Raw genomic sequence first — 25,523 nt, forward strand, 5'->3', positions numbered from 1 at the left:
TATGGGATGCAGGATGTGCCAGATTTATTTAACAACAGAACCCCCTTTCCACAGAGCATCTACCAAAGGGTTTCATGAAACATACTTTGGGAATTAAACCCTCCAGCTGGGCATGTAATACGGGGACATGGATTATAAGAAAGGAAACAAGAACACTTTGTTAACATTCAATCAATGGTAGACAGCTGCTGGACATTTTGGAAAAAGGAGAAATCTGTTTTTTACCATGGCGCTGAAACAGTATCACCTGTTCCCTGAACCCTCTAATTCCAGCCCCTCGAGACCCACCAGCTATGCAACCCCACATTTTACAGTCACGTACATTAAATCTACATTTATTTTTTGTTCTAAAATGTGCTTTTTCTCTCTTTAATATCGGCCCAGGACCTCCACCTCCCCTTAAAAAAAAAACCAACGAACACCACCACACACACACATACACACACACCACCCTCCAACCAGGTGAAAATCCCCGGCGATCAGTCTATAACAAATATTGACACAAGGGGGAAAAAAGGCATGTTGAAATGTATTAGAATCAGAACCTGTACAAAAAAAAAAAAAAATTAAAATATAACCTGAAACTGTTCAAGTTCAGAAAGGCTACTAGTCAAGTCCTTTTCTCTTGCCAGGAGAATGCCATCATCAGAGGGCTCTGCGTCACCAGCCAGGGAGGGTGGGAAGAAAGAAACAGAAGCAGCAACAAATCCTTCACCAGAGGGGCCGCGACACACCATCCCCACCACGGATGCAGCCGGGAGGAATTAAAGATCTCGGGAGAGCGAATGCTGGCAGACAGCCCCCATGGGCAGCCGGGGCCTTCACACCAAAGGCCAGTCTGAGTAGTCAAAAGGCAGCAGGGAGCGAAGCCAGCAAAGAACACCAGCCGGAAGAGACTTCTGCCACCCAGCAGACCCATGGCAACCCACCATTGGTGCTCAGATCCCAGGGGTAAAGACAGCCCAGTGCTCCCAAATAATGAGAGATTGGAGCTGGGCGTTAAGAGGCTGAAAACCCGCAGGTTTAGTAAACACAGCCCAGCATCGGCATCCCTCCATGGCCTGATCGGAGCTGCCAACAAGGGGTAAGGCAGGTGAGGGAAAACGAAGCATTTTGATACCTGGCTACTAGAGAGTGCCCGCACCTCTGTGGGTACTGTGTACAAGGGGCTGGAGAAGGATGCCGCCCCCCCCTCAGAGAGCACCCATCCCTGTGGGCCGGTTAAAGCTGCTTCCGGCTTATGAATAGCCTGACAAAATGACACGAAGCAAAGGGAAAACTAGGAGGGAGACAAGCCCTTAGACAGAGACGAGAACCTCCTGGAGGGAAGCTGGGCAGTGTCGGCCCTGTTGGGATGGCATCCGTGGAGCCCCTGAGTCTGAAGGGAGCAACTGGGGACAGGGGCGGTGGGTTGGTGGGGAGGGACTTAACGGTTCTTCTGGAACAGTACCAACGAGGGGGGAGGCGCTGGTGAGGGGACGGGCAGGTCTGGAACTCACGGAAGGTGGAGAGGGGAGGAAGCAGGCCCTCGGTGTCCCCTCCCCACCTGACCCAGGCCTGGTGAGTGCCAGCTGCCCCAGCCGGCCCTAGTGGCGGCTGGAGACCAGACCTTTCACTTTGGACATCTTCTTAGTGGGCTGCCTCTGCTCGGCGTGAGGGGGACACTCTCGTTCGGCCAACTGCTGTTCCATCTCCTGAGCAGAGGAGGACGCGGTAGCTTTGAGGGTCTTCTTAATGTTGGTAACCTGGAAGGAGACAGAGAATTGGGGTGCTCAGCTCCTACGTGCCAGAAACTCATAAGCTGCTCCTGCAACAACGGGGGCCACTCAGCGAAGAAACCAGAGCCCTCTGCAAGAAGACCTGAGATTATCTTCAGAAACCTAGACAAGGGGAGAATGAGCAGGGGCTACTCACAGAAGATACATGGAAATGAATCAAGCAGAAAAGCGGAACGAATGATGCTTTCTTGGTTGAAAACAGGAAACAAGCCAAGTGAAAGTGGACCATTTGGCAAAAAGGTACAATAGAGCAGGTAAGAGAAAGCACTGGCTAAAATGGCCACAGAAAAAGAAAGGGTGACACAAGATGCTATCCTCAGCTGACCACTGTTCAGGTATGAAACTCAGATTGTTTTCACAAGAACTCTGGAATACAATTGCATGAGCCTTTATTTCAGCTTCCCTGGTGGCTCCGATGGTAAAGAATCGGCCTGCAATACAGGAGACCTGGGTTCAATTTCTGGGTTGGAAAGATCCCCTGGAGAAGGGAATGGCAACCCACTCCAGTATTCTCGCCTGGAGAGTTCCATGGACACAGGAGCCTGGTGGGCTGCATTCCATGGGGTCACAAAGAACACGACTGAGCAACTAATTCTTTCTTCTTGAACAAGCAACTAGAAGGTAAACTTCAGCCAACTAAGTGACCAATGACAAAAAATGTAGTCAAAGAAAAATGCAATCACAGTACTGTTTTCAGCAGACCTTTCTTAATAGATATTTAAGCACCTCCTGAACATATACTATACAGTAACATGGATGTACTGTTCTATGATGAATGTTCTACCACTTTTTAATTAGTTCCTAGCTTGCTTTTCACTTACGTATGGTGCTTCAATAAACAGCCTTTGCATACTTTTTTGAACACCTGTGGAGCTTTCCAGATCAAAGGGTTTACACATTTTACTTTAGTAACTACTGCTATACTGCCCTCTGAAACATGACTGTACCAACTTGTCCTACAAACTATGTGCTCCTATTTATGTACCCATATTTATACACATTTCCCAACGCCAGTTCCAATGGATCATTCATACCTTTGCCCTTCAGCTAACTGAGAATAAAGGGAAGAAAAACAGAAGAGGAAATATCAACTTTTTCCCCCAATCATTAGAAGGAAGAAAGAGGAGAAGGCTGATGCAGAAAAAAGGTGTACGCTTGTTGGTAAGAAAGTAAGCAGCTTCCCCTGTTTTGTGGCTTCCGTGTTCTCTGGGAAGAAGCCCTGGTTTCTTACAGAACAAGAAGGGAGTTATCAGCGTCAACACTTCTCAACAGTCACAGCATCAGGAGCTTGAGTAAGAGAGGCCGAATGCAGAGAGGAAAGCAACATAAAAATTAGGTTCCTGGAGGAGAGCTGTCATCTGCGGAATGGGCCTAGACTAGACTGCAGGTCATTTTTGTTTTCTGTTGTTCTGAGATGTAGGAACAGCCACGCCTCAAAACTGCTGTCCCCTCAGTCATCTCAATGACATTTCTAAGAGGAGCATCAACAGAGGACTGTGGGCAGGGACAGTGGACACAGAGGGCCACCGAGTCCACGGCTGGATGCATCCACTGTCTGCCAGGCCAAGACATGCCCTCTCAGGACCCCGGGCATCCCACCTTCCCGTGCTTACTGCTGCTCTGTTATCTCCTGTTCAGGAGAGTTACCTGGTGAGGTAGTGAGCGAAGAATTTGAAGCAAATGGACAGCCTGCCAACTCTTTCTCTTAGAAAAGAGCTATTTTGCTTTTTGCTTTACTTCAAGGCATATTTTGATGACCGTGGAGGAGAGATTAAGAAATGTGACTTATCAGTTATCACTGCCCTATAAAACAACACTCCAAGGCTTGTCCAGTTTGCTATGTTTTCTAAGCATTCAAGTGCCTATTTACCTCTTCAGTTTCTTATAGAAACTATCTCCCAGTAAGCTGATATTTTGGGTGCTCAGTGACACGTGAAGAAATGAGACCTACCTCAAGGACAAATCTGGCTTGTTCTCCATTTCCAACACGCCACTCAAGACCTTGTACCATCTTTCCCTTCACAATATGTGCCCTCCATTTGAGCCATGCCAAGTCCCCGGCCGCACACGTGGGAGCAGTCATTTCCCTCGGCCCGGCTGCCTGTCCTGCACACCCTGTCATTCCAGCCTGGGCAAGCCTCCTCCTTCTCTGGCCCCCTCTGACCCCACCTCTTCCACCCTTCCCACCCTGACCACTCGCCCACACTGACCTGTCTCCCCTCAATTACACTGCCTGACAGTACCCCTCACTGTCAGATGGCGGCCTCCTACATGCTGTGTCTCCTCTGTGTTTCAGGGGTTCACATCTAGCTTCCTATGGTAAGACTACGTGCTGAGCCCTCCACAGTCGGGGAAACAAAACACAGAAGAAAAGAGGGCTTCCTGAAGAAATGAGGCCCTTTATCCTCATAAGGCTTCAGCCGGATGCGGTGGGGGTCATGACGTGGCTCACAGTGGGTCGTTATGCATATACCATGCTCAATCAGTTTGACTGTTGGCATTTAAAATACACGGAACTCACAAAGGAGACTGCTGAGCCAGTAACAGACACTCAGAGTTGAAGGGGAGTTGAGTCAACCAGCTTTCTGTAATAACTCCCCAGGTCTAACCATAGACACCTCCTTCTAGAACCCAAGAGTGGCCACTCAGGCAGGTCCGCCAATTAAGCCTGTCTCAGCTCCACGGGAACAATCCTGAGAAGTCTAACTCTGCCCTCAGAGCCGCCCTTGAAATGATGATTGATATCCTGCAGGCTGATCTTTCGCCTCAATGTCATGCTGCCTTCTAACTTTCTTCCTTGAGCAGTCTGACTTGCAGGTCAGCACCATTCCATTACCCCAGATGACCTTGAGTTTGTCAGGTCCCTCAGATTATGAGCGCCAGGAATTTTCACACGGGACTGCACCTGCTAACACAATCACAGCCTAGTTCTACTAGAGACTTTAGATATTCAGGTAAAAGGAGAACCGAGACAGCTCTAGGGCAGGAAAACACCTGGAGCTGTGGGGCCGAGCAAAGGCAGACAGGAGAAGTAGAGCGTGCAGTGGGAAAGGGCCACTCAGAAAAAGGAGGACAGGGAGACAGAAAGAAGTCTCTCAGGAAGCACGGGGAAGCGCACGCTAACAGCCAATGGGCTCAAGGTCTAGCACCAACTCAGCTTCTGGAGGATTCGCCATACTGAAAAAGAAGAGAGTGTACTTTGTCCAGTTACGCTCTATTACCTACCTGAGTGGAAAATGGCCTATTTTGTAAATGCAGCAAGAGCTATATATTGACATTCCACCGAACATCAGACTTACAGGCACATTCAAATATGAAGAAGAATACATTCCAAAATCAAATATAAGTGATGAGGTACTTTGTAGAGGTGACCATTACCTCCCTCCAGAGCATTTGCTCAGAGATGACAAACAGTTCGTGACATCACTGCTCTATCTCCTGCAGGTATGCTGGCATTGTGACTAATTAGTTCATGTTATTTCTATGAAAGACTAAAAGGAGAGAATATTCTTAGGCAGTTTGCATGGGGCTGACTTCATTAAGAGGGAAAGCTCTTAAAACTAATAGTCACCAGAAGTTTGCTGTTAAAAGATTTGAGGGAAAAAAAAACATGAAGTTTTCCCCTCTGAGAACACCAATCTAACTTAAAAATAAAGATCAACTTAGTTGAGAAGATGCCTAAAAAAGTTATGAGTAACAGAAGCATCAATACAAGCAGAGTAGAACAAAATTACAACTTGGTGGTAGCTCTGTTTTCAAGTCAACAAATACTTAGTGGGCACTTTCCTTCTTGTGCCTTCAGCCAGGGGACAATCAGCACCCTACATGTAGTAGCCAGATCATGCACTTAGAAAAACTGACAAGGCTCTGGGCTTTGACCACGCTCCCATTCTTCTCATAGCTGTCTATATTTCCTAGAAGAATAACAAATTAGTGAAAAGTGAATGTGTGAGTTGCTCAGTCATGTCTAACTCTTTGTGACCCCATGGACTGTGGCCCGCCAGGCTCCTCTGTCCATGGAATATTTCCCAGGCAAGAATACTGGAGTGGGCTACCATGCCCCTTTCCAGGGGATCTTTCCGGCCCAGGGATCAAACCCAGGTCTCCTGCATTACAGGCAGATTCTTTACTTTCTGAGCCACCAGGAAAGACCAAATTAGAAGACTGCTTTAACTGGGACTGGAGGTGACCTTGGTGGTTGTTGTCGCTGTTCAATTACTAACTTGTGTCGGATTCTTTGTGACCCCATGGACTGCAGAACACCAGGCTTCCCTGTTTCCCTTTAGTTGGCTCAAATTTCTTTCTCTTGCACTTAAGCAAACCCTTACTGCCACCTGGTGGCAGCATCAGGCCCTGCCAGCTGGAGCAAATGTGTTTCCAGCAGTGGACTGCTGACAGCAAGTCCACATGTGCTGGCTTTCTCGTTTCATAACAGTAATTAAGAGTCCACACTGTTGTCTAAGTACTGGTCGGGTTTCAACATAAGGAGTCATTGCCTTCTTTCAAACAGATGCCATTTATTATGGAAATAAACTGTAGCCAGTCAAAGTTCTACGAGTATCATTTATGTTGGCAAGCCACCACAATCAAGTCCACCACCTGCCACACAATCAGCAGCGGTCCAACCACCCCGGTTCGATTCCTGGGTCAGGAAGGTCCGCTAGAGAAGGGATAGGCTACCCACTTCAGTGTTCTTGGGCTTCCCTTGTGGCTCAGCTGGTAAAGAATCTGCCTGCAATGCGGGAGACCTGGGTTCAATCCCTGGGTTGGGAAGATCCACTGGAAAAAGGAAAGGCTACCCACTCCAGTATTCTGGCCTGGAGAATTCCATGGACTGTACAGTCCATGGGGTCGCAAGGAGTTGAACACGACCGAGCAACTTTCACTTTACTTCACTTCACTTCAACCACAATGGGGCAGCCGGCAGTGATCAGGCTCCTCCTGGGCGACCAACCAGGTTAAAGAGCATCTCAGGTGATCCCGGGTCAGGTGGGTGTTTTGCCTCCAAATCTCCTGTTTCCAGGGTCTGAGTTACAGGGAAGTGTCAGTGAAGAAGGGAGAGAGGTCAGTGAAGAGGAGAGAAAGAGGTTAGCCTTTCCTACTTCGCTCAGACATCAATCCCAGGTTAGAGAAGAGACTACAATCTTCAACAAGGGGATTACAGAGTTTGTTGGAAAAGCAGCAGGCTTACTTTCCTAACTGTATTTGTCTTTGACTAATGCTAAATTAAATATAGATCACACTTCTGCAAGAAGTAGGGTTAAAAATTTACAACAGGTGGAACATTCCCAGAGTAGGTGTGCCTATGTAGTATACATGGGTATTTGTGTACATAAAATAAATTCTCTCTAGTTTGTGAAAAGCAGACTTCAGAGTTCACTGATACTTACAGTGTGTGCCTGAAATATACGACAATCATTTGAGCACTTATGCGTAAGGCATGGGGCAAAGAGCTGGTCTTACAAAGATCAGGTTTTAATTTAAATAAGACACAGGTTTTATTTTCAAGGAATACAAACAACAGAGTAGAGGAAATCTTCAAATGTCACAAATCCCCCTTTGAAAGGCACGACCACTTATTTCTTATGTTCCTTACCTCTAATTCTGGGTTCCAGTCTGCCATACTCTAGGACACCTGACTTTTAAAATTCATTAAATATCGTTAATGCCGCAAGCTCCATCATACCAGAAAAGAACTTTCAGTGCTAAAATTCTGATCTTCAGGGCTCCAAACAAATTGGGAGATGACTCCCAGGGGTGTCCAGGCCACAGGCTCACAAATGCCCATTCACTGCAGGGCTGGAGCCTGCATCTCCCCAGAGGCTAAAAGTGTCCTAAACAAACAGGTGTCTAATACCACAATCACACACTTTTACCTTCACTTGCGTTTCTTACACCAAATTTTTTCCCTTTCTTCCTTGTTCAGGATAAAACATATGACACATTTTCAAAGGTTACAACAAACATGCACAGATTAGAGAATCAAACAAACACGGAGCACCCACCACACCGCTGAGGAGCAGAGCAGCATTAGGCCTGGAGGCCAGGTGCGTCCGCCCAAGCTCACCCTCCATCCGCCCAGCCGAGTAACCATCAACCTTCCATCCGCCCTCAAGGCCATCCCCAAGTTTGCTCCTTGTGCTCTGCAGGTGCAAAGTGTACGTGAACTGAGGAATTACAACATTCTGGTCTCCAAGCCAATCACCCTCTGGCGACCGGGAATCAGAAAGGAGACAGAGAGCACCGAGCCCAGGGATGGGTCATACTGTCCTCTACCCGAGCACCTCGCCCAGGGCCCACTCGTGAGCGCTTCATCTCCGCCAAGATTCACGAGACAAGGAACAAACAGGGATACCTGGGAGTGGGGACAGACACTCCCTGCCTTACCTCAGCCTCTACCTGCTGCTGAGTTCGGCTGTGGTTCTCCTTGTACTGGTTGGCTCTCAAAACTTGCTGCTCGATGCCCAGCAGGACTGCCTCGCAGCCATCACACCTACATAGGAGAGAACCAGCCCTGAGCTGCAGAGAAGCTCGGGAGTCCACCAGTCTCCCAAATCTCCCTCCCCAACTCCACACACTTGCTGGAACATTCCGTCTGCCAGGGCTCCTGCCCCTTCACTCCTGCCAAAGGACAGGTTGTTACTAAATACGTAAGACAGGGCATATGGAAACAAACACAGAGGTCATGGAGCGGTTTCCTAAGAGTTTACTTTTGACCACGCATGCAGAATGCAGGATCTTGGTTCCCCAACCAGGGATCAAACCCACGCCCCCAGCAGTGGGAGCATGGAGTCTTAACCACAGGACCACCAAGGAAGTCCCTGGGGTGGTTTCTTAGAATACAGCTTCAATTTCCAACCTCTGTGTCCCTCGGGAAAGTGGCACACACCATGCAATTAAAGGAATTAGGAGAGACTGCACAGGTGGCAATACTTAATCAGTTTTCTCAACAGAAAAAATTATTTTCTAAAAGCATCCTATTTTGAAGATTTGCCTTTTTCTCAGAAGTGTGTTACTTCCTGGTTGCTACCCACCTCCTCTTTATTTCATTTTCCCCACCTTTTATTTTGAAAATTTTTAAATGTTTAAAAAAAAAAAAAAGGTTGACAATATAGTACAGTAAATACCCACCTCCCTTCCACTTCAGAGTCAGCAGTTGTGAACATTCTGCTGTACCTGTGGTACCACTTTATGTATATGTACCAGCTTTGTTTAAAATCTAACTCCAATGCCTAGAAACAAGAGGTAAGAATTTGTACTCGTAGACACTCTGGGATGGGAGCTAGGAGAGCCCCAAGTGCAAATATGTTGACGCCAAATATTGGAGGTGAAAACTGTGTCGGTCATCTCAAAGACAGAAACAGACAGCCAACTTCAGCAGGACTAGACACCGAAAGCTTCTCTTCCAGACCTTGTTCATGTTACGGGTATTTTCTAAGTTTATTTCCCTTCTATTCTGACTTAACAGTTTTACAATCTTTTGAAAGTTCCTGTTTGTGTCACATGTTGTAAAGGGAAGGTGTCTGGAGTCACACCTAGGACAGAACCTGGGGTAACGTGTGGGCAGCAAAAGCCTGGGGGTCTGACAGGAGCTGCAGTGAGAGAAGCTCAGAGGGCTTTGGACCTCTGGAAGGTCAAAGCCGGGCTGTACATCCCTGGATATACACATCTTGTGGCTAAGCTGGAGAGTCAGTCTGTTTAAAGTCAATTTTCACCCCTACCTCCACCCCTTGTACAAAGTCTACCTGCCCCGCTTCATGATCTCCAACACGCCATGAGCCCACCTGCAACTGTACTCTCCTCACCTCCAACTGTACTCTCATCCTGGCCCTCCTTCACAACTCGGTTTTTAATAACTATAACAAATTCTTGTAGAACGTGCAACAGCTCTCACAAGCATCCAATTCTATTAAAATAGAGTATGTGCAAATGTCCCACTCCTTTTTATATACCAGAATACAGTTATCAAATATTCTGTATCTGAATCTATGTCCCAATTTAGAATAACCCATTCCTTATCTTCAATATCCCTCACGGTGTTTTACAAACGCTAGCCCAATGTTACTGATACTGAATATGGTTCTTTTATCCCCAAAATCTTACTGACACGAATTTCCCAGCTTGGTCGAAGGCTGAGGGTGAGTCTGTGAAGCAACAGGATCAGTGTCAGGCTTAAGAGACTCTACCTGCCAATCCTGGGCATTTCATAGCCTGCTGCTAAATAGCCCCCAGTTGCACAGGACAAGAACTATTTTACAACTATGACACTATAGGCAGCATGAAGTGATTCTTGCTGTCACACAGCTATAGTCACAAATGTAGTTTCACACTCTGCTTGCTGTCCCAAGGTCCCAGCACCCAGGCAGCCCCCTCTGATATGTGAAGACCACATTTCTCCAAAAAGAAGCACGAAGGCCAGGACAGATATCCCCTTCCTAAAGGCGGAGTCGAGGGGTGGGCAGTTGGCTTCCCCGGTGGCTCAGCAGTGAAGAATCTGCCTGCAGTCCAGGAGATGTGGGTTCGATCCCTGGGTTGGGAAAATCCCCTGGAGAAGGAAATGGCAACCCACTCTAGGATTCTCGTCTGTGAAATCCCATGGACAGAGGAGTCTGGCAGGCTACAGCCCTTGAGGTCACAAAAGAGTCAGACACAACTTAACAACTAAACAACAACAAAGATGGGGGCGCCTCCTTCCCTGAGCCTCACCATTCATGCAAGGTCTTGACAATATTATTGATATCTTTCTTTCGGATATCACGGCCAATGCAGAAATCCACTTCCAGCAGCTGGTTTCGCTGGTCCAGCTTGCCCTGGATGATGTCAGTGTAGACCGCCTCGATGATGAGGTCCTCCAGTTCCCGGAGGTTCCGCATCTCCAGGTCCTTCAGTAGCACGGAGTAGGGGATACACTGTAGAGAAGGTATGCGTCACACTTACAAAACCACTGGTAAACATTCAAGAAAATTCAGGTTATTACCCAGATAGCCAATGTCTGCCTCAGGGCTTTGGGAAGTGCGGTCCACTGGTAATTATTAACATCTCCGGTGCGGTGAGATCTGGGCTTCCCTGGTGGCTCAGCTGGTAAAGAATCTGCCTGCAATGCAGGAGATCTGGGTTCCAACCCTGGGTTGGGAAGATCCCCTAAAGAGGGGAAAGGCTATCCACTCTAGTAATTCTGGTCTAGAGAATTCCATGGACTGTATAGTCCATGGGGTCACAAAGAGTTGGACATGACTGAGCGACTTTCACTCAGAGCAACAAGAGATGGATAAAAGAGCTGTGAGACCTGTGGGATCCAAACCAGACCCACAGTATCTAGGAATGCATTCTCCTCCATCCTCTGCCTCGTGGATGTTGCTCACCTTTCAGATGAGAAGAGAGAAATACTCAGTATTTGGCACTCTGCTGCCTTCTGGAAGCTTGCAGAATTTGTGTAACATGCCAGGCCATCAAAAAACTCCAAACAATCTCAGACACCAGAGAGACAAACTGGCTGCTTGCCCAGCAGAGCACAAATTTTAAAAACTTACAGGCTAACACACCCACCTACAGGTGGCCACTGGGTACTGCCAGCTCAGAGGTCATCCTGAAATTTACATTTGCTTTCTTAGTCTCTTACCCAACAAAGTCAACTCCCCAATAGTAGTCTTGTAATAGGCTGTACCAAAATTCTGCATGACTTCAAGGAAACTGGATATTTAAATACTCAGTTTTCTGCAAACCCTCTGACACATCACTATTAGCTTGAAAATTAACAGAGCAATCAAATCTGCAGAAACAGACAAGAGGAAGATGTATGCAGAGACTATGACAAACCTACCTGAGGGGTGTTCTATGACTAACGGTCTGAAATCCAGAGTTGGTACATGGGCTTACAGGTTGCAAAAATGAGGTAAAGAGTCACTACTACTCTTTGTTATACTTGAGAAGTCCGTGATCAGGACAAAAGGGGAAAAAAAGTTCAGGCCCTCATTTCCTAACAAATTAGGCCTCCCACCTGTATTGCCCAGCTGAGAATCAGAAATCTATGATTAGACCAGATAAAATAATATTAAGAAGTGAAAACAACAATCCAAGAACAAACATACATCTTTCTGGCTCAATCACAGAGGGAAAATGCAAAAAAGCAAACTTTTTCAAAGGCACAGCTTCACGAAAACTTAAGACATTTAGGTTAGGATTGAACAGAGAGCCAAAAACCAACTATAAATTGACTGAATCTGGATCTGGCTATGAGCAGATGGTTGCATGTCATCTAAACTGAGTGGGGCAAAGAACTCAGAGATATAGTGGAGTGGTATTTTACACAAGGTTAGGGTCAGAAGTTAGCATATAAAGCAAAAATTCCAATTAGCATATTCAACCTTGAAAATCCCCAGAGGAAGGCAGCCTATTAAAAAATCAACTTCTCAGTAAGTCCAAACAAGTTATTCCTCCAGCATGGGAACAGTTCACTGTGCACTGAGCAACAGCTGACGTAGTTAACTTGCCTTGAGATGCCTTGTTGTTTGAAAAGTCTGTATCTTGAAACAGCAGTCTCCTTTAAGCATGGCAAATGCTCAAGCACATGGGGTACCATGGCACGCCAGAACTGAGACCTGCTGATTCATATCCCTCCTGGGCATACTTTCCTGAACAGAATCGTGAGTAATTATCTACACTATTTTAACTGCTATCTTATTCTCTTTTGTCCTTTGCCAGGCAAATTTTATGCATTTATGATGCAACTCTACAGTGTGCAGCCGGGAGTTCCCACACTGATGCCAACAAGACACCTGCCTGGAGGTGAGGAAGGAGACAGGAAAGGGCCGGGGCCGTACCTTCATCCTCGACGCCAAGCTCACGATGGTAAGGTGTTTCAGCTTGTTCTGCTGAGCTGTGCTCAGTTCTGGCAGGCTCTCCTTGTTGGCTGCTCAGTCCCACCCACCACAAAAATCAAGACACAAAACAAAATTAGGATTTCTTCATGGAATAAGCACACAAACTCCCCACATCAAACCTACTACTGAATCACTGTCATGACTCTGCACTTACTCATGAGGCAAATGTTCCATAAGCACCTCCTGTCTTCACTCAAAGACCACGGGCTTCCAAAGAAGAAAAAAACTGAATCTCTACACCTAAAAAGCTGGGTCTCCTAAGAAGCCAGGCATGACTGCACAAAATGATATGACAATTATCTTAATGGAATACTATTTTCAATGTCTTCCCTAAGTATCTGTTATGTGCAATGCACTGTTTTAAGTGACTCAAGGGGAATAAGATGGGCCTTATCAGGGCTGCCGCGCTTCACAACTCCAGGAGCACCAACCACCACCCAGAGTTGGGCAACTCAATGGCACTGGACTTGTTCTCAGTTGTCATTGACGTTTCAACGGCTACAAATGCAGGAGAACTACCAGAAGAAAGGTACAAATTACCAGAAGATGACAAGAGGGTGAGAAGAAGAAAGGGAAAAAGAGAGAACACAAGTGAGTGCAATCACACTGGGGAGGTAGGAGAGAAAAAGAAAAACAGGTGGAGCTTCAGATGACTGTGGAAGGACGGGCACAATGTGAGCAATGACAACAATGGAAACAACGGCAATGGCAGCTGCCAAGGGAACACAGACGGGAAGCTGTACTTAGTGCAAGTGCACACACAGATCCACACGTACACACACACAACCAGGGAGTCCTCACAGCAACCCCACAAATCAGATTCCAAATGTTTTCGGTTCCTTATCCATAATTCTAGATTCCAATTGGTGAATCCAAACTGCCTTTTTTCCCCCTTGAACACTGTGCTGAAATTCACGTGGTGGCAATTCCTGACCTAAACTGAGTTAGGCTTTTGAATCCCATTTGTTGTGAACAGTCATTTATCTTGCTGCAAAACTTGAATGTGTTTGATTCCTGGTTTTGCCCACATCTCTCAAGGGTGTTACAAAAAAAGTATATGCATCATATAACTTTTTAAAATCATATAACCTTTTTAAAATCCCCGGAATTCTAAATGATGAAACATTCAGCCCAAGAAGTGCAGATAAAGGATTGTGGACCTTTTTATTACTCCCCTTTGACAGATGAGGGGACTGAGGTACAGAAGATCACTTAATTTGCCAAAGGACACACAACTGGTAGAAGTGGAGACAGAGTATAAAAGCCAAGAATCCTGGTTCCAGAGTCTGTAAAATGCTGCTTTTCAGTGAGGATGGAAACAAAGGATTCACTCACTGGAACAAAGTGAAGGTCAGAAAAAACTGGCAAGTGGCAAACTGTCCAGCATGATGGCAGCACAGAGTTAAGTAGAAGTGACCAGGGAGAAAGAAAGTGAGAGGAAAAGAGAAGTCAGGGATACCACAGTGAAGACCTTGAGTCATACCGCTAAAATAAACTTCCAGGTCTATGTCATACCACTAAAATAAACTAGGAAAGCCAGACAAAAATGGCTTGAGTAGAATGTAAGCTAGTGTTTGGACATGCATGTATCTCACTCCTGACAGTTACAATGACTATGCTGTACAATAACTTACAATGACTCAAATGATCTAAAAAAGAGAACTGGGTAAGTAGATTATGGAGTATTAGATTATGGAATATTAAAAATGACTATAAAGATGTAAAATGTGGATAAATGCCTATGAAATAAGTGAATAAAGCAAGATATAAAATTGTACACATAATCTAATTACACCTACAGAAATCATAAGCACAAGGGAGGAAAAGTCCAGCACCATAAAACTAACAGTGGTTATAGGTGGTACAACTACAAGTGACTTTTTCCCCTATTTTTCAAACCTTCTTCAATATGGTGATGGTATTTAGATAATATTTAATGCTTAAAGACTTTCCAAATGGGTATTCTGACATTTCACAATACTCCCAAGTGCTCTACCAACACCAGTCCTCAAGAACCTCATGTGAAAAAAAACAAGGGCTGTATTTATGGATGAGCATAAACTTAGTCCCCTTTAACCCACTGGGCAATAAAAGGAGGGAACCAAAGTCCTCATGGGATGTCACCTACGGAGCACAGTGAGATGAGAAACAGCCAGGTTAAGTGCCCACCCCACTGTATCCCAGACCTCAGTGAGCCTCAGGAAGACAACACACCCAGGCAGAGTAACATAATGAAGAGAAGTCTGTGGAGGATCTTAACCAACTCACCTATGTAATCTGGGTATGTTCCATAGGCAAACAGGTTCAGCAACTGCAAATAAGCCGCATTTGCTCCTTCTGCAAGCTGAGGAGGAAAAAAAGAAAACAGTTCACAGACCGAGCTGTCTACACATCACTGCAGCATTCGAGCAGAGGGCAGGTAGGTGATCACGGGCCACAGTTCCATACTGTTTTATTGCTTGGTCCCTGAGATCCCTCCCAACTCTGATTCTTTGGGAAAAAATAAATAAGGTTATTAAAGGCCCATATTAAAATTTTCTCTCTCAGGAGTACACTCTTTACACTCTATTCAGCTTGCCCAAGGAACTACTTTTGTCACAGAGATGCGCGTACATGCACACAAAGCAATAAGCACTGGGAGCAGGAAGAATTTTCTCAGCGTTCCCACCACTGAAACGAAGACTGGAGCAGCTCTGCCGACACCCCAGCTTGGCAGGAACAGCACAAGTCACTCTGAATCCAAACTGAAAAAGTACAGGGGTGGCTCCAAGTCTCAGGACTACAAGGGGACTGTGAATGCCGGAGATCAGCAAAGCCTAAGATTCGACAATACAGCCCAGCTGGGAAAGGAAACCAGGCTATCAGTCAGCCTCAAACAAAACTGTTCATTAAAATTACCTACTCCTCACTAATACTAAGGGCAAAGAGCCACCTGCGGAAGAAAAAGCAAAGCGGCCCCGCTCTGTTGAGAGTTGCTCCACCCTGCTCTGCTGCCAGGCACCATACCTGTGTGCTTCCCCTACTCGCAAATATGACCTGTCACTCTCCCAATTTACCAAACCCAGCAAAGTCTAAACAGGAGCCAAGTGGCATTCTGTGGACACTGATAATACCACTCAACTTTAAAAGGTTCCAAAAACTACATCTGTAATTTCTGACCACTGAAAGGCAACTAGTTTATTCCCAGCTCACATATGGAAAGAAACCGAACTGTGGGAAGATAAAGGTGTTCTGCTGAGCACTCCAATGAGAACTCTGGCATCCTAATACTCTGGTCTACCTTCTCAGGTTATTGAGAATCTCCTGAGGTCCTGAATCAGAAGTGGATGAGACCATCAAATCTAGCCCCCACTTTTCAGACAGTTTCAAAACGAGCCATAAAAGACTATTTTCTCTAGGGCAGACACTCCAAAATTTCTCCCACTGGCCTAAATCAGTAACATCTTTGTGACTAATTTTCATCCATCTCCTCTTACCCAAACTTCCATAAAAAACAACTACTTGTTTATATTCATTCAGGCTTTTCACAAACCTGAAGAAACAAATTACTCCTAGCTATCTTTTCTTTTGAAAGATGATGACCTATCAAGCCACAAAAAGACACGGCGGAAATTTAAATGCAATATTACTAAGTGAAAGAAGCCAATCTGAAAAAGCTACATATAGTTTCCAACTATATGACATTCCAAGAAAAGTAAAAACAACAGTGGTTGTCAGGGATTAGAGGGGAGGAAGGGAAGAACAAGCAGAACAGAGAATCTTGGGAGCAGTGAAACGCTCTCCCTGATACTGTAATGGTTGATACATGTCATTGAACACTTCTCTAAATCCATACGGTCTTCCCAGGTGGCGCTGTGGTAAAGAATCCATCTGCCATTGGAGTGGACACAAGAGATGTGGGTTCAATCCCTGGGTCAGAACGATCCCCTGGAGGAGGGCATGACAACCCACTCCAGTATTCTTGCCTGGGAAATCCCATGAACAGAGAAGCCTGATAGGCTATAGTCCATGGGGTCTCAAAGAGTCAGACACAACTGAGCACACACACACACAAAACCCATAGACTGTACAACACCAAGTGTGAACCCTAATGGAAACTATGGTCTTTGAGTGATAATCATGCATCAGTGACATTCCACACTGGAGGAGGATACTGGTAATGGGGCAGGCCATGTATGCATGAGAGCAAGGGATATATTAAAACTCTCTGTACCATCCTCTCAACTTTGTTGTGGATCTAAAACTGATCTAAAACAATTAAGTCTTAAAAAAAAAGAACTCAAATTTTCTTAAATTTTCCTCACAGGATTCCTTTTCTATCTCTGGTAATTAAATTTTTACTGAATGTCTACCGTGTCAGGGTACATAAGAAGCTCTAAGGAAACAACAGTGGGCAGAACAGACCTTACCCTAACAGAGCTTACAGTCTAGCAAGCCAATCTGATGTTAAATGAAAATTTACAATTAAAAAAAAAGTGAGTCTTTCTGTTTTCAACTGTTCCAGGGATAGGAACTGATGCCACACCCATACATCTGCAAGAGATGACAAAGGGGAACTGCTCGAGCTACCTAATCAAAAGGAATGAACTCATGTACAACAGCAAGTGCAGAAGACCCAACTCCTTCTGCTACAATGGGCTGACTCACAGCAGGGCAATAAGCATGAAGTTGGCAGCCAATGGCAAAGGCGTTTGTCCTACTGTCATGAACTGAAGAACTGGCCAGCAAAAGTCAGTCACCCCATTTACGTGGACCATCATCGACAAGAAAGCCCAACCAACCCTAAGTAGCATCTTGCATATGATCCTCAAGAACAAGGACCACCCAGACCTGCACAAGGCAGCCTTCAGCAGAGCAGGAGTAACACTGGGCAACCAGGAAGAAGCTCTGACAGTGTAGAGGAAGTCAGCCTTCCCCACCAAGAGCTCCTGGTATAATAAAGTATGTAATACAAAAAGTATGTAATAAAGATGTCACCAGGCTTTTTAATCAATCAACATAAAAGCATCAATCAATAAATATGAAAATATCTCAGGTGGGAAGCAGAGGTGGAAAAGTATGGGATCCTTTACAGCTCCATTCCACCTGGTTATTCTTCTCATTTTTAAGGTACAACAACCAAAGGTGATACCCAAGTTTTTAATAACCACTACCAAACAAACAAACAAGCAAACAAACAAAGCAAAAAGGACTACTTCCCAGCTTTTCATGTCATATTGTTTTTACACATCTTCAGCACTACACTGCCCTTTTCACAGAAATAATACATTCTTTATCCATGCCCATCTCATGCTCAATAACAAACACTTCCTGCTATGTATATGCCTGACCAATCTTCAATGTCCATGTTTACACTGGAGGCTTTTTGTCCCTAAGAATGACTGGAACTACTAGTAACATCATTCATGCTGATACTATACTTTTCTAATTTATCAGGTCCAGCTGGATTTGTCCCCTATCTTTCAAATTACTACCACTTCCCCGGTGACTCAGACAGTAAAGAATCTGCCTGCAGTGCAGGAGACCCGGGTTCGATCCTTGGGTCAGGAAGATCCCTTAGCGAAGGGAATGGCAACCCACTCCAGTATTCCTGCCTGGAGAATTCCATGGACAGAGGAGCCTAGCAGGCTACAGTCCACGGGGTCACAAAAAGTCAGACACGACTAAGCAACTAACACTACTACTAATCTCAATTTACTCCAAATTCAGATGAAAATACCGGCCAGAAGGAGCCCAGAATTTCATCCCTACTCTCTGCCCCTGCCTCATCAATTCCCATTCCTCGCTCAAAAATAGCATCTCACAGGTCCACAATGCTTCAGCACCAATAATTCCTGGAAGCCTAGAGAATCTCAGGAAGGTTTAAAACAAAGAAAATAGAGAAATTGTCTGAAAACTGCCCTTACCTCCTGCACATTGGCCAGCTCCAGCAGTTCTCCAAAGACATATACTCCAGGAGCCTCCAAGACTTGGTTTATGAGAGCAGTGAGGGCTGAACCACTGGTACCTTTGGCTAGTAAGATAAACTGTTCCAGGAGGTTACTTGAGGGCTTCTGTTCACCTGCCATTCTCTGGCCTTGAGATCTGTCCAAAAGAAAAGCGTTTCGGTCATTCTTCCTCCTCCTTTGCAAAATCTATGCTTTATTTCATGCTGGATCAGACATCAGAATAGTTTGGGGAGTATTCAAAAAGAAAAAACAGCTCCTGAGTCCAGATCTCACTTTGTGACATGGTAGGGTCTAACCTGGAGTTACAGGGATTTGGTCCTTATTCTGAGATTTGAAACATTTAATAAAAGCCACTTCATTCCATCTGACCCTTCCCCAAAGGCAGCACCTTCGAAGCCCTTAAACCTAACCAGGACCTGAAGAAACACACAGGAGTAACTCAGTAGCTGTCTTATATTCACCTCATTTTTAAGACTCTGGTTAAGAAGCAGAGAATCTTGTCAAAACACAGAGGTATCAGATGTAAGCAAAGCAGTTATAGCTTTCATTGTGCCATTAGAATCCCACCTACAACCAGATACAGCTAAGGGAAAACAAAAGGCAGACAAGAAAGATGACGCATTTAATCAACAAAATCACTGACTGCATAGAAAAGGGAAGGGGATCATCTTGAAAGATAAAGAGCAACATATTCAAACTAAGAAAATACATGCACACATGCTGTTTAAGTCCATGTGGAAAATCCCTTTATTTGGCTTCCTATTGGTATGTGACATTTCACCAAATACGACTTCAGAATTTGTAGAAAACCTCCAGAAAACAATAAAAAGATTTGAGGAAACAATGAAGATACAGAAAACCTCCAGAAAACAATAAAAAGATTTGAGGAAACAATGAAGATACAGTAGAGCCATCCTGAAGACATTAGGACAAGAGGGTTCCTCGATTGTAAAATCTACTGACTACAAGCTGAGTGTATATGAACACACACGCTGCATATCTACTCTACAGGAGTCCTACATAAGAAAAGATTACTTCTCTAAGAATGATATATCCTAGGCAGTGTGACAAAATGAAGGAGTAGTAGAGGGAAGAGAACAAATCGAAAAAGGATAGCTTGGTGCAAGAGAAACCAAGTTTTCCTTTGGAGGCAGGCACCAAGAGCTGCAGTCCTTTCATAGTATTACAGGAACAAGTATGTCGTTTCACCAGGGTTACCTAAGAGGGTCTTGTTGGAAACAGAAAAAAATGAAGTGCTAAATAAAGAGAATAAAGGTTGCTGAGGGGAGGGGAAACTGGACGGAGAAGAGGACAGGGTATGAGCGAGATGTCGGGGGAAGGTGATGTGTTTGGAGAGGAAAAAAAACCCTCCCTTCCAAGTGGAAATGTGTGAAAACACTGAATGATAGGGGATGGAGAAGGGGTAAAAACATGGATAGAACTTCGGTCCCTCAAAAAAAAATCTCGGCCTAAAAAAGCAAAGTCCGTGGGGGCACAGAGATAATAAGGAGGCGCTGATAACCGCTTTCTTCTGGAGTGGGAGGGCCCAAGGAGGCGGCTAGGAACTCAGGCGAGAATTCCCGTCCCGCGGGGAGCGCTATTTTGATGGACCGCAGAGGGGCAAAGCCGCAGCCTTTGCGGGTGGAGAAGCGAGAGCAAGCGCGGTGCCGACGCTGAGGGTCGCGGGCTGGGGTGGGCTTTAGGGCGAGCGGCGTGTACCTTACAGGGCCGCGGGTGCAGGGTGAGGAGCGGAGGGGCGCGCTCCGAGGCGGGGCGGTGTGGCCGCGGGATTTTCCCACGGCTGGCGCTAGGTGTGACGGCCCAGCCGCGCCTGGCGCACCGGGCCCCACCCTCTCGCCGGCCCCTACCTGTCCTCGGCCGCCTCTCTGTCCTCTCGGTCGCTGGCTTGGCCTCCCGGCGCCTGCCCGCAGGTTGTCAAGCGTCCATGATCGGCCCGGCGTCCGACGCTTTTCTGCCTCCGCCGACCCGTTGCCCTTGCGGCTCCCCCGGAAGCCTCCCGCCGCTGCACTCGAGTTCCGCCCACACTAGGTTCCCCCGCCTCATTCGCAGCCTCGGAGCTCTAGTGAGGCCTGCACCAGAGAAAGGGGGTCCGAGCCGGCTGCGGTGGGGGTCCTGAGGAGAGAAATTCAGCGTAGGCAGGACTGGGGCCCAAACCATCGCCATCAGCAGCTTTGGGCCCTAAATTCATTCTCCCTGCCGAACTGTGGCTATCCATGGGGTACAGAGCATTTTTGCATATGCCAGGTGCCGTATGCTGTACACCGTCTCATCGAATTCTTACAACTCCAGGCCTGTAACATTATTCCCATTTTTTCAGATCCAAAAGCCAGTGTGTCAAAGTCTGCTTTGAAACCCAGGCTCTCTGAAGCCAAAGACCATGTTCTTCACCTCTATTCAGAAAATGTTTTAAAATAAGTAAAACACGGGTTGAACCAACCATGATTCTGTGACCAAAATGATATTTGTGGCGTTGCATCTGGTATTTACCAACTCACCTGGAAGATGGCCAGGAACGCCACGCAACTGAACACCTAAGCTGGCTCCTTTAACGTGTACACCAGACTAAGGTCTTGAAAATGAGAAGGGGGGGGGGCCCTATTCACCTTTTGTGAATTCAAGTGCAGAAATCAGACAGCAGAAAAGGTGCAGGGCACCAACACATTCATTTAAAATTTTCCTTTAGTGCCTGTTATATTCTAGAAGGTTTTATGAAGATAAGGTTCTTGCCCTCAAAAAGCTTCAATCTGTTAAGTGCTATGAGAGAGATGACAACACTTTGGAAGCACAGAAGAGAATGCACTGGGGAAGAGAAAGTGGGCATCTTATGGGCAACAACTGAGAAGAAAAGAGGTCTGCGCTATGTAGCACATATTGATGCAAAAAAGAAACCAGAGTGACTGGAGCCCAGGGATCATGGGTGAGAGATGGGGGCTGCAGAGCTGGCATCAGGTCATCAGTGTTCTTGGAAACCACATGCAAGGCACTATACCCATGAAAACCTAAATACAGCAAAGTTCCTACCTGGGAAGTTCATGGTTCTGGGGGAGACAGGCCTGTCGGGCCAGGACAGATGGTGTCACAGGTATCCCAGGAGTGCAGCCAAGGCTCTCCTGACTGTGCCCTGGGGAGAGGCGATTCAAGGCAGCCTTCTGGAGGAAATGAGGCTTGAGTTGAGCCTGGAAGAAGGAGCAAACAAATCAGAAAGAAGACAAGCCCTGTAAAAGAGTTTTTCTTTTATCTTAGAGGCACTGGGGGGCTATTGAGGGTTTTTAAGCTGTGGAGAGGTCTGAATAATTGCCATTTTGGACACTAGCTGCTTTAGGAATGGACTGGATATGGAGAAAACTAGCGGCTGGGAAACCCTTGAGGTGACTGATGGATTCCGGTTAAGAGATTGTGAGATCCTGAACAAAGGTGGCGGCAGTTGGGCTTGAAATAGAAAGGTCCTTGTTGGAGATGTTTAGACCATAGAATCTGTCAGACCTGGCAACCAGCTGAATGCAGGGATAGAGAAGGAAGGTATCACCCAGGATTCTGGCTGGGGAGGCCAGAGCTGTCTGGAGGTGGTGGTAAGTGAACAGGGCTGAGGAGGAAAAGGGACAAATTTGGTGTTGGAAGGAGGACTAATAAGTCTTGTTTAAATTCATAAACATTCTGGCTGTGCCTCTGCTTCCTCCAGAATAATGTTCAAATTTGAAGGCTCAGGATGCCTCCCCCACCCATCCAGCCTTGTCTCGCTGCCTCCCCCCGACCATAGAGCTCAAACTCCATGCCATCCCAACCCACCAGGACTCAGATCTTCCCTCTCTGACACCAGGGCCTAGGCTCAGACCTGCTCTCTCTTCCTTTGTGCAATGTTCTTCCCTCATATTTGTCTGCTAAAATTCCACCAACTATGTAGGCAAAGAGTTAAACAATTCAAAAAGCACTAGTCATGAAAAGGTAACACTGAACTATGGCCCTTCATTAAAATTAAGAATTGCTCTTTCTCAAAAGACACCAGTACAAGACTAAAGGGACAAGCCACAGACTTGGAAAAGATATTTGTAAAGCGTGTATCAGACAAGGAACTCCGTATCTAGACCATATAAAGAAATACAAATCAACAAGAAAAGAATCAGCCCAATTAAAAAACTGGGCAAAAGACTTGAACAAACACTTCACAAGAGGATATAGCAAACAGTCAACAAGCATATGACAAGGATTCAACACCAAAGACAATGTAAATAAAAATATAATGGTATACCACTTTTAGTCAAAATGGCTAGGATTTTTAAAAACTGACACCGTTCTCTATTGCCAAGGATAAGAGTCAGCCAGAACTCTCTTATGTTGCTGTTTAAGGTGAAAATTGGTACAAATATTTTGGAAAACTGGCAATATCTACTATTGCTGATCACACACCCTCCACACAAGCCAGCAACTTCTCTCCTAGAAATAAGTGCACGAGTCCACAAAAAGAACCATTTAAGAATGTGTCACTGCAGCTTTGTTAATAAAAGCCAAAAATTGGTAAATGAAAACCTAAATGTCCATCAACAGTAGAGAAGATAAACAGTGCTATATACCTACAATGGAATACTACTTAGCAATTAAAAAATTAAAAAAAAAAAAAAACTTAGCTACTGCTACATACAGCATAGATGAATCTCACAAAAATACTGAACAAAAAAAGCCAGACTCATACTGTACATAGTGTATGATTACATAGGAATTCAAGGGACCTCCTTGGTAGTCCAGTGCTTAAGAATCCACCCTCCAATGCAGAGGACATAAGTTCAGTCCCTGGTCTGGGAACTAAGATCCCACAAGCCGTGAAGAAATAAGGCCCGTGCACCACAACTATTGAGCCTGCCAGCCCTAGAACCCATGCTCTGCAATAAGAGAAACCACCACGATGAGAAGCCAGGGCACTGCAACGAGACAGTAGCCCCCACTCGCCTAAACTAGAGAAAGCCAGCATGCAGCAACATGGACCCAGCTCAGCCAAAAATAAAGAAATAATAAATAAATAAATGAAATTCAAGAACAGGCAAAACTGATCTATGGTAACAGAAGTCAGAAGAGTGATCATCAGGACAGAAGGATGACTGGGAAGGGGCGAAGGGGTGCTGGAAACATTCTCTATCTGGATTTAGGGATTCATGACACAAGTGTATACATAAGCAAAAATTGTGCCCTTGCTGTATGTGTTATATTTCATTAACAAAAACAATTTACAGATAAAAATTGTAACGTAGAAAAAAATCCTACCCCTGCCACCTCCTCTATCAAGTTTTGCCAACTGAATATATCTTTCCATGGGGGCCTCTGTAGCATTCTAATGTCCTTTCTTTTGTGCCATTCCTAACAGTTCATCTTGAATTTCAGTGGAATCTCTTTATTTCCCTAACTAGATTGTTATCTTCCTGGTAGTAGTGACCATGTCTTTCACCTTCTACCAATAAAGTCTGGCAAATAACAGAAACTGGAAAAGGTGTTTGCTGAATTTCATGGAAGGAAAAATTAGGTGGATGGCCCAGATGGGCAAAAGGGATAAAGGAAGAGGAAGGAAGGCCTAGAAAAAGAGTAGCAGATCTCAAACTTTAGCTTAAACTACAGTATTTATCTAGTTTCTGAAATCATATTAAAGCTTTATTGTCTGAACCCTTGAGTAACATAGAACAAATCAAAACACCAAGTCTTACCTAGACTGAGGATAAACAAACATTGCACTCCTTCACTTGCAGGAAAGTCACCAAATAAATGTTCACCTAATATCCACTGTAGAAAAACGCACAACCTAAAACTTGCAAGTTATGTTTTATACAGGGAACTTACTGAGGACTATAGCCCAGGAGACAGTCTCATATAACCCTGAGTGAGGAACTGCTCCAAAGAAGTAAGGGAGGAGCCAGGATATATAGCAGTTTTTGCTGAAAAGAGAGCTTGTAGCTGAACATCAAAAGATTACTGCTAATTAACAAGAAACAGACAACTCAAATGAATGATTTCTGTGGTTTTTTATGCATGGGAAGATGCAAGTGTCTGGGCTCACTGAACTCATTCCTTAGATATGCATCATAATTATCTAGGGCAAGTTCCTATTTTTCTCCATCCTGAATCCTCCTCTGGGCCTATCTTCAGCGGTGGCTTCAGTGACTGATGGCTTGACGGTGGGCAACGTTTGTGAAATGTCAGGCAACATTTTTTTGTCCACAGTAACCTCTGAGTGTTTCAACCTTGATAGGAAAACTTCATCAAGGAGAGTAAGATCGCATAGCCATGTTGCTAAAAATATCATTACCCTAGTGTAGTGCAAAAAGCCCAGACTGCAGCAGTCTTAGAACTGAATTCTAACTCTGTCCCAACTTTCTGTGACCCCGACAATCTCTCTGCCTCTCTGGGCCTCAGTTTCTTCATACGTAAAATAACAGAGGTTGGATTAGCAAATCCTCTTAATTCTGACTGTATTGATAGTCTGAGCACACAACCTTTACATCTCTTGGTCCACCGCAGGAGCACACCAGAAATCCCTGCGAAATACCTAACCGGTTCCCCAGGCCAACAAACAAGTACGACTTGAAGGAGTCATTCTGTTACATTCTCTTTCATGATTTCATCAGTGTTTGTGTTTGTTGTTTCAGCCTTACCATGATTTGCAGGAGATTTCTGGGTTCCATGTAAATAGAAGTTACCTGTCTGTGGGCTGTCATCTTTTGAGGCTGAAGAGGATGTTCCCGCCAGGTTTCAACCCCTGGGATCCAGAAACCACCAAGCCTACAAGCAGATTTATGGATTTGCGCACACGGCGCGGCACACTGGAATCGAAGTTAGAGGAACTGAGTGCGGGGAATGCTGGGATTTGTAGTCCCTGGGCTTTCTGTTGCGTGCTGGGATCTGTGGTCCTCCCGGGC

General features: G+C 45.4%; 1 protein-coding gene across 3 annotated transcripts; it reads right to left on the minus strand.

Annotated features, from left to right (window-relative positions):
• COPS7B (COP9 signalosome subunit 7B) lies at positions 1–25,461 on the minus strand. 3 transcript variants are annotated; one of them, XM_065930354.1, is made up of 9 exons: positions 25,305–25,461; positions 21,649–21,803; positions 20,475–20,739; positions 18,565–18,742; positions 14,927–15,002; positions 12,599–12,687; positions 10,485–10,687; positions 8,166–8,271; positions 1–1,745 (listed from the first exon to the last, which is right to left on the minus strand). In XM_065930354.1, the coding sequence occupies exons 4-9, from the start codon at positions 18,724–18,726 to the stop codon at positions 1,587–1,589; spliced, it is 795 nt and encodes a 264-aa protein (XP_065786426.1). In that variant the 5' UTR covers positions 18,727–18,742; positions 20,475–20,739; positions 21,649–21,803; positions 25,305–25,461; the 3' UTR covers positions 1–1,586. The 3 variants fall into 3 exon arrangements, with proteins under 3 accessions (XP_065786426.1, XP_065786425.1, XP_065786427.1); XM_065930353.1 differs by having other exon boundaries at positions 20,475–21,196; XM_065930355.1 differs by lacking the exon at positions 25,305–25,461 and adding an exon at positions 25,260–25,276 and having other exon boundaries at positions 20,475–21,196.
• Positions 25,462–25,523: the final 62 nt, after the last annotated feature.

The sequence above is a fragment of the Muntiacus reevesi genome, chromosome 3 (genome assembly GCF_963930625.1).
Source record: "Muntiacus reevesi chromosome 3, mMunRee1.1, whole genome shotgun sequence".
NCBI lineage: Eukaryota > Metazoa > Chordata > Mammalia > Artiodactyla > Cervidae > Muntiacus > Muntiacus reevesi.

Excerpts from the sequence above, each read along its gene's own strand:
- COPS7B (XM_065930354.1), bottom strand. The coding sequence starts at position 18,726 with ATGGCAGGTGAACAGAAGCCCTCAAGTAACCTCCTGGAACAGTTTATC. Across the intron at positions 8,272-10,484 it reads GTCAAGACCTTGCATGAATG|GTGTGATGGCTGCGAGGCAG; the intron begins GTGAGGCTCAGG and ends TCTCCTATGTAG. Across the intron at positions 1,746-8,165 it reads AGCAGCAGGTAGAGGCTGAG|GTTACCAACATTAAGAAGAC; the intron begins GTAAGGCAGGGA and ends GTCTCCTTCCAG.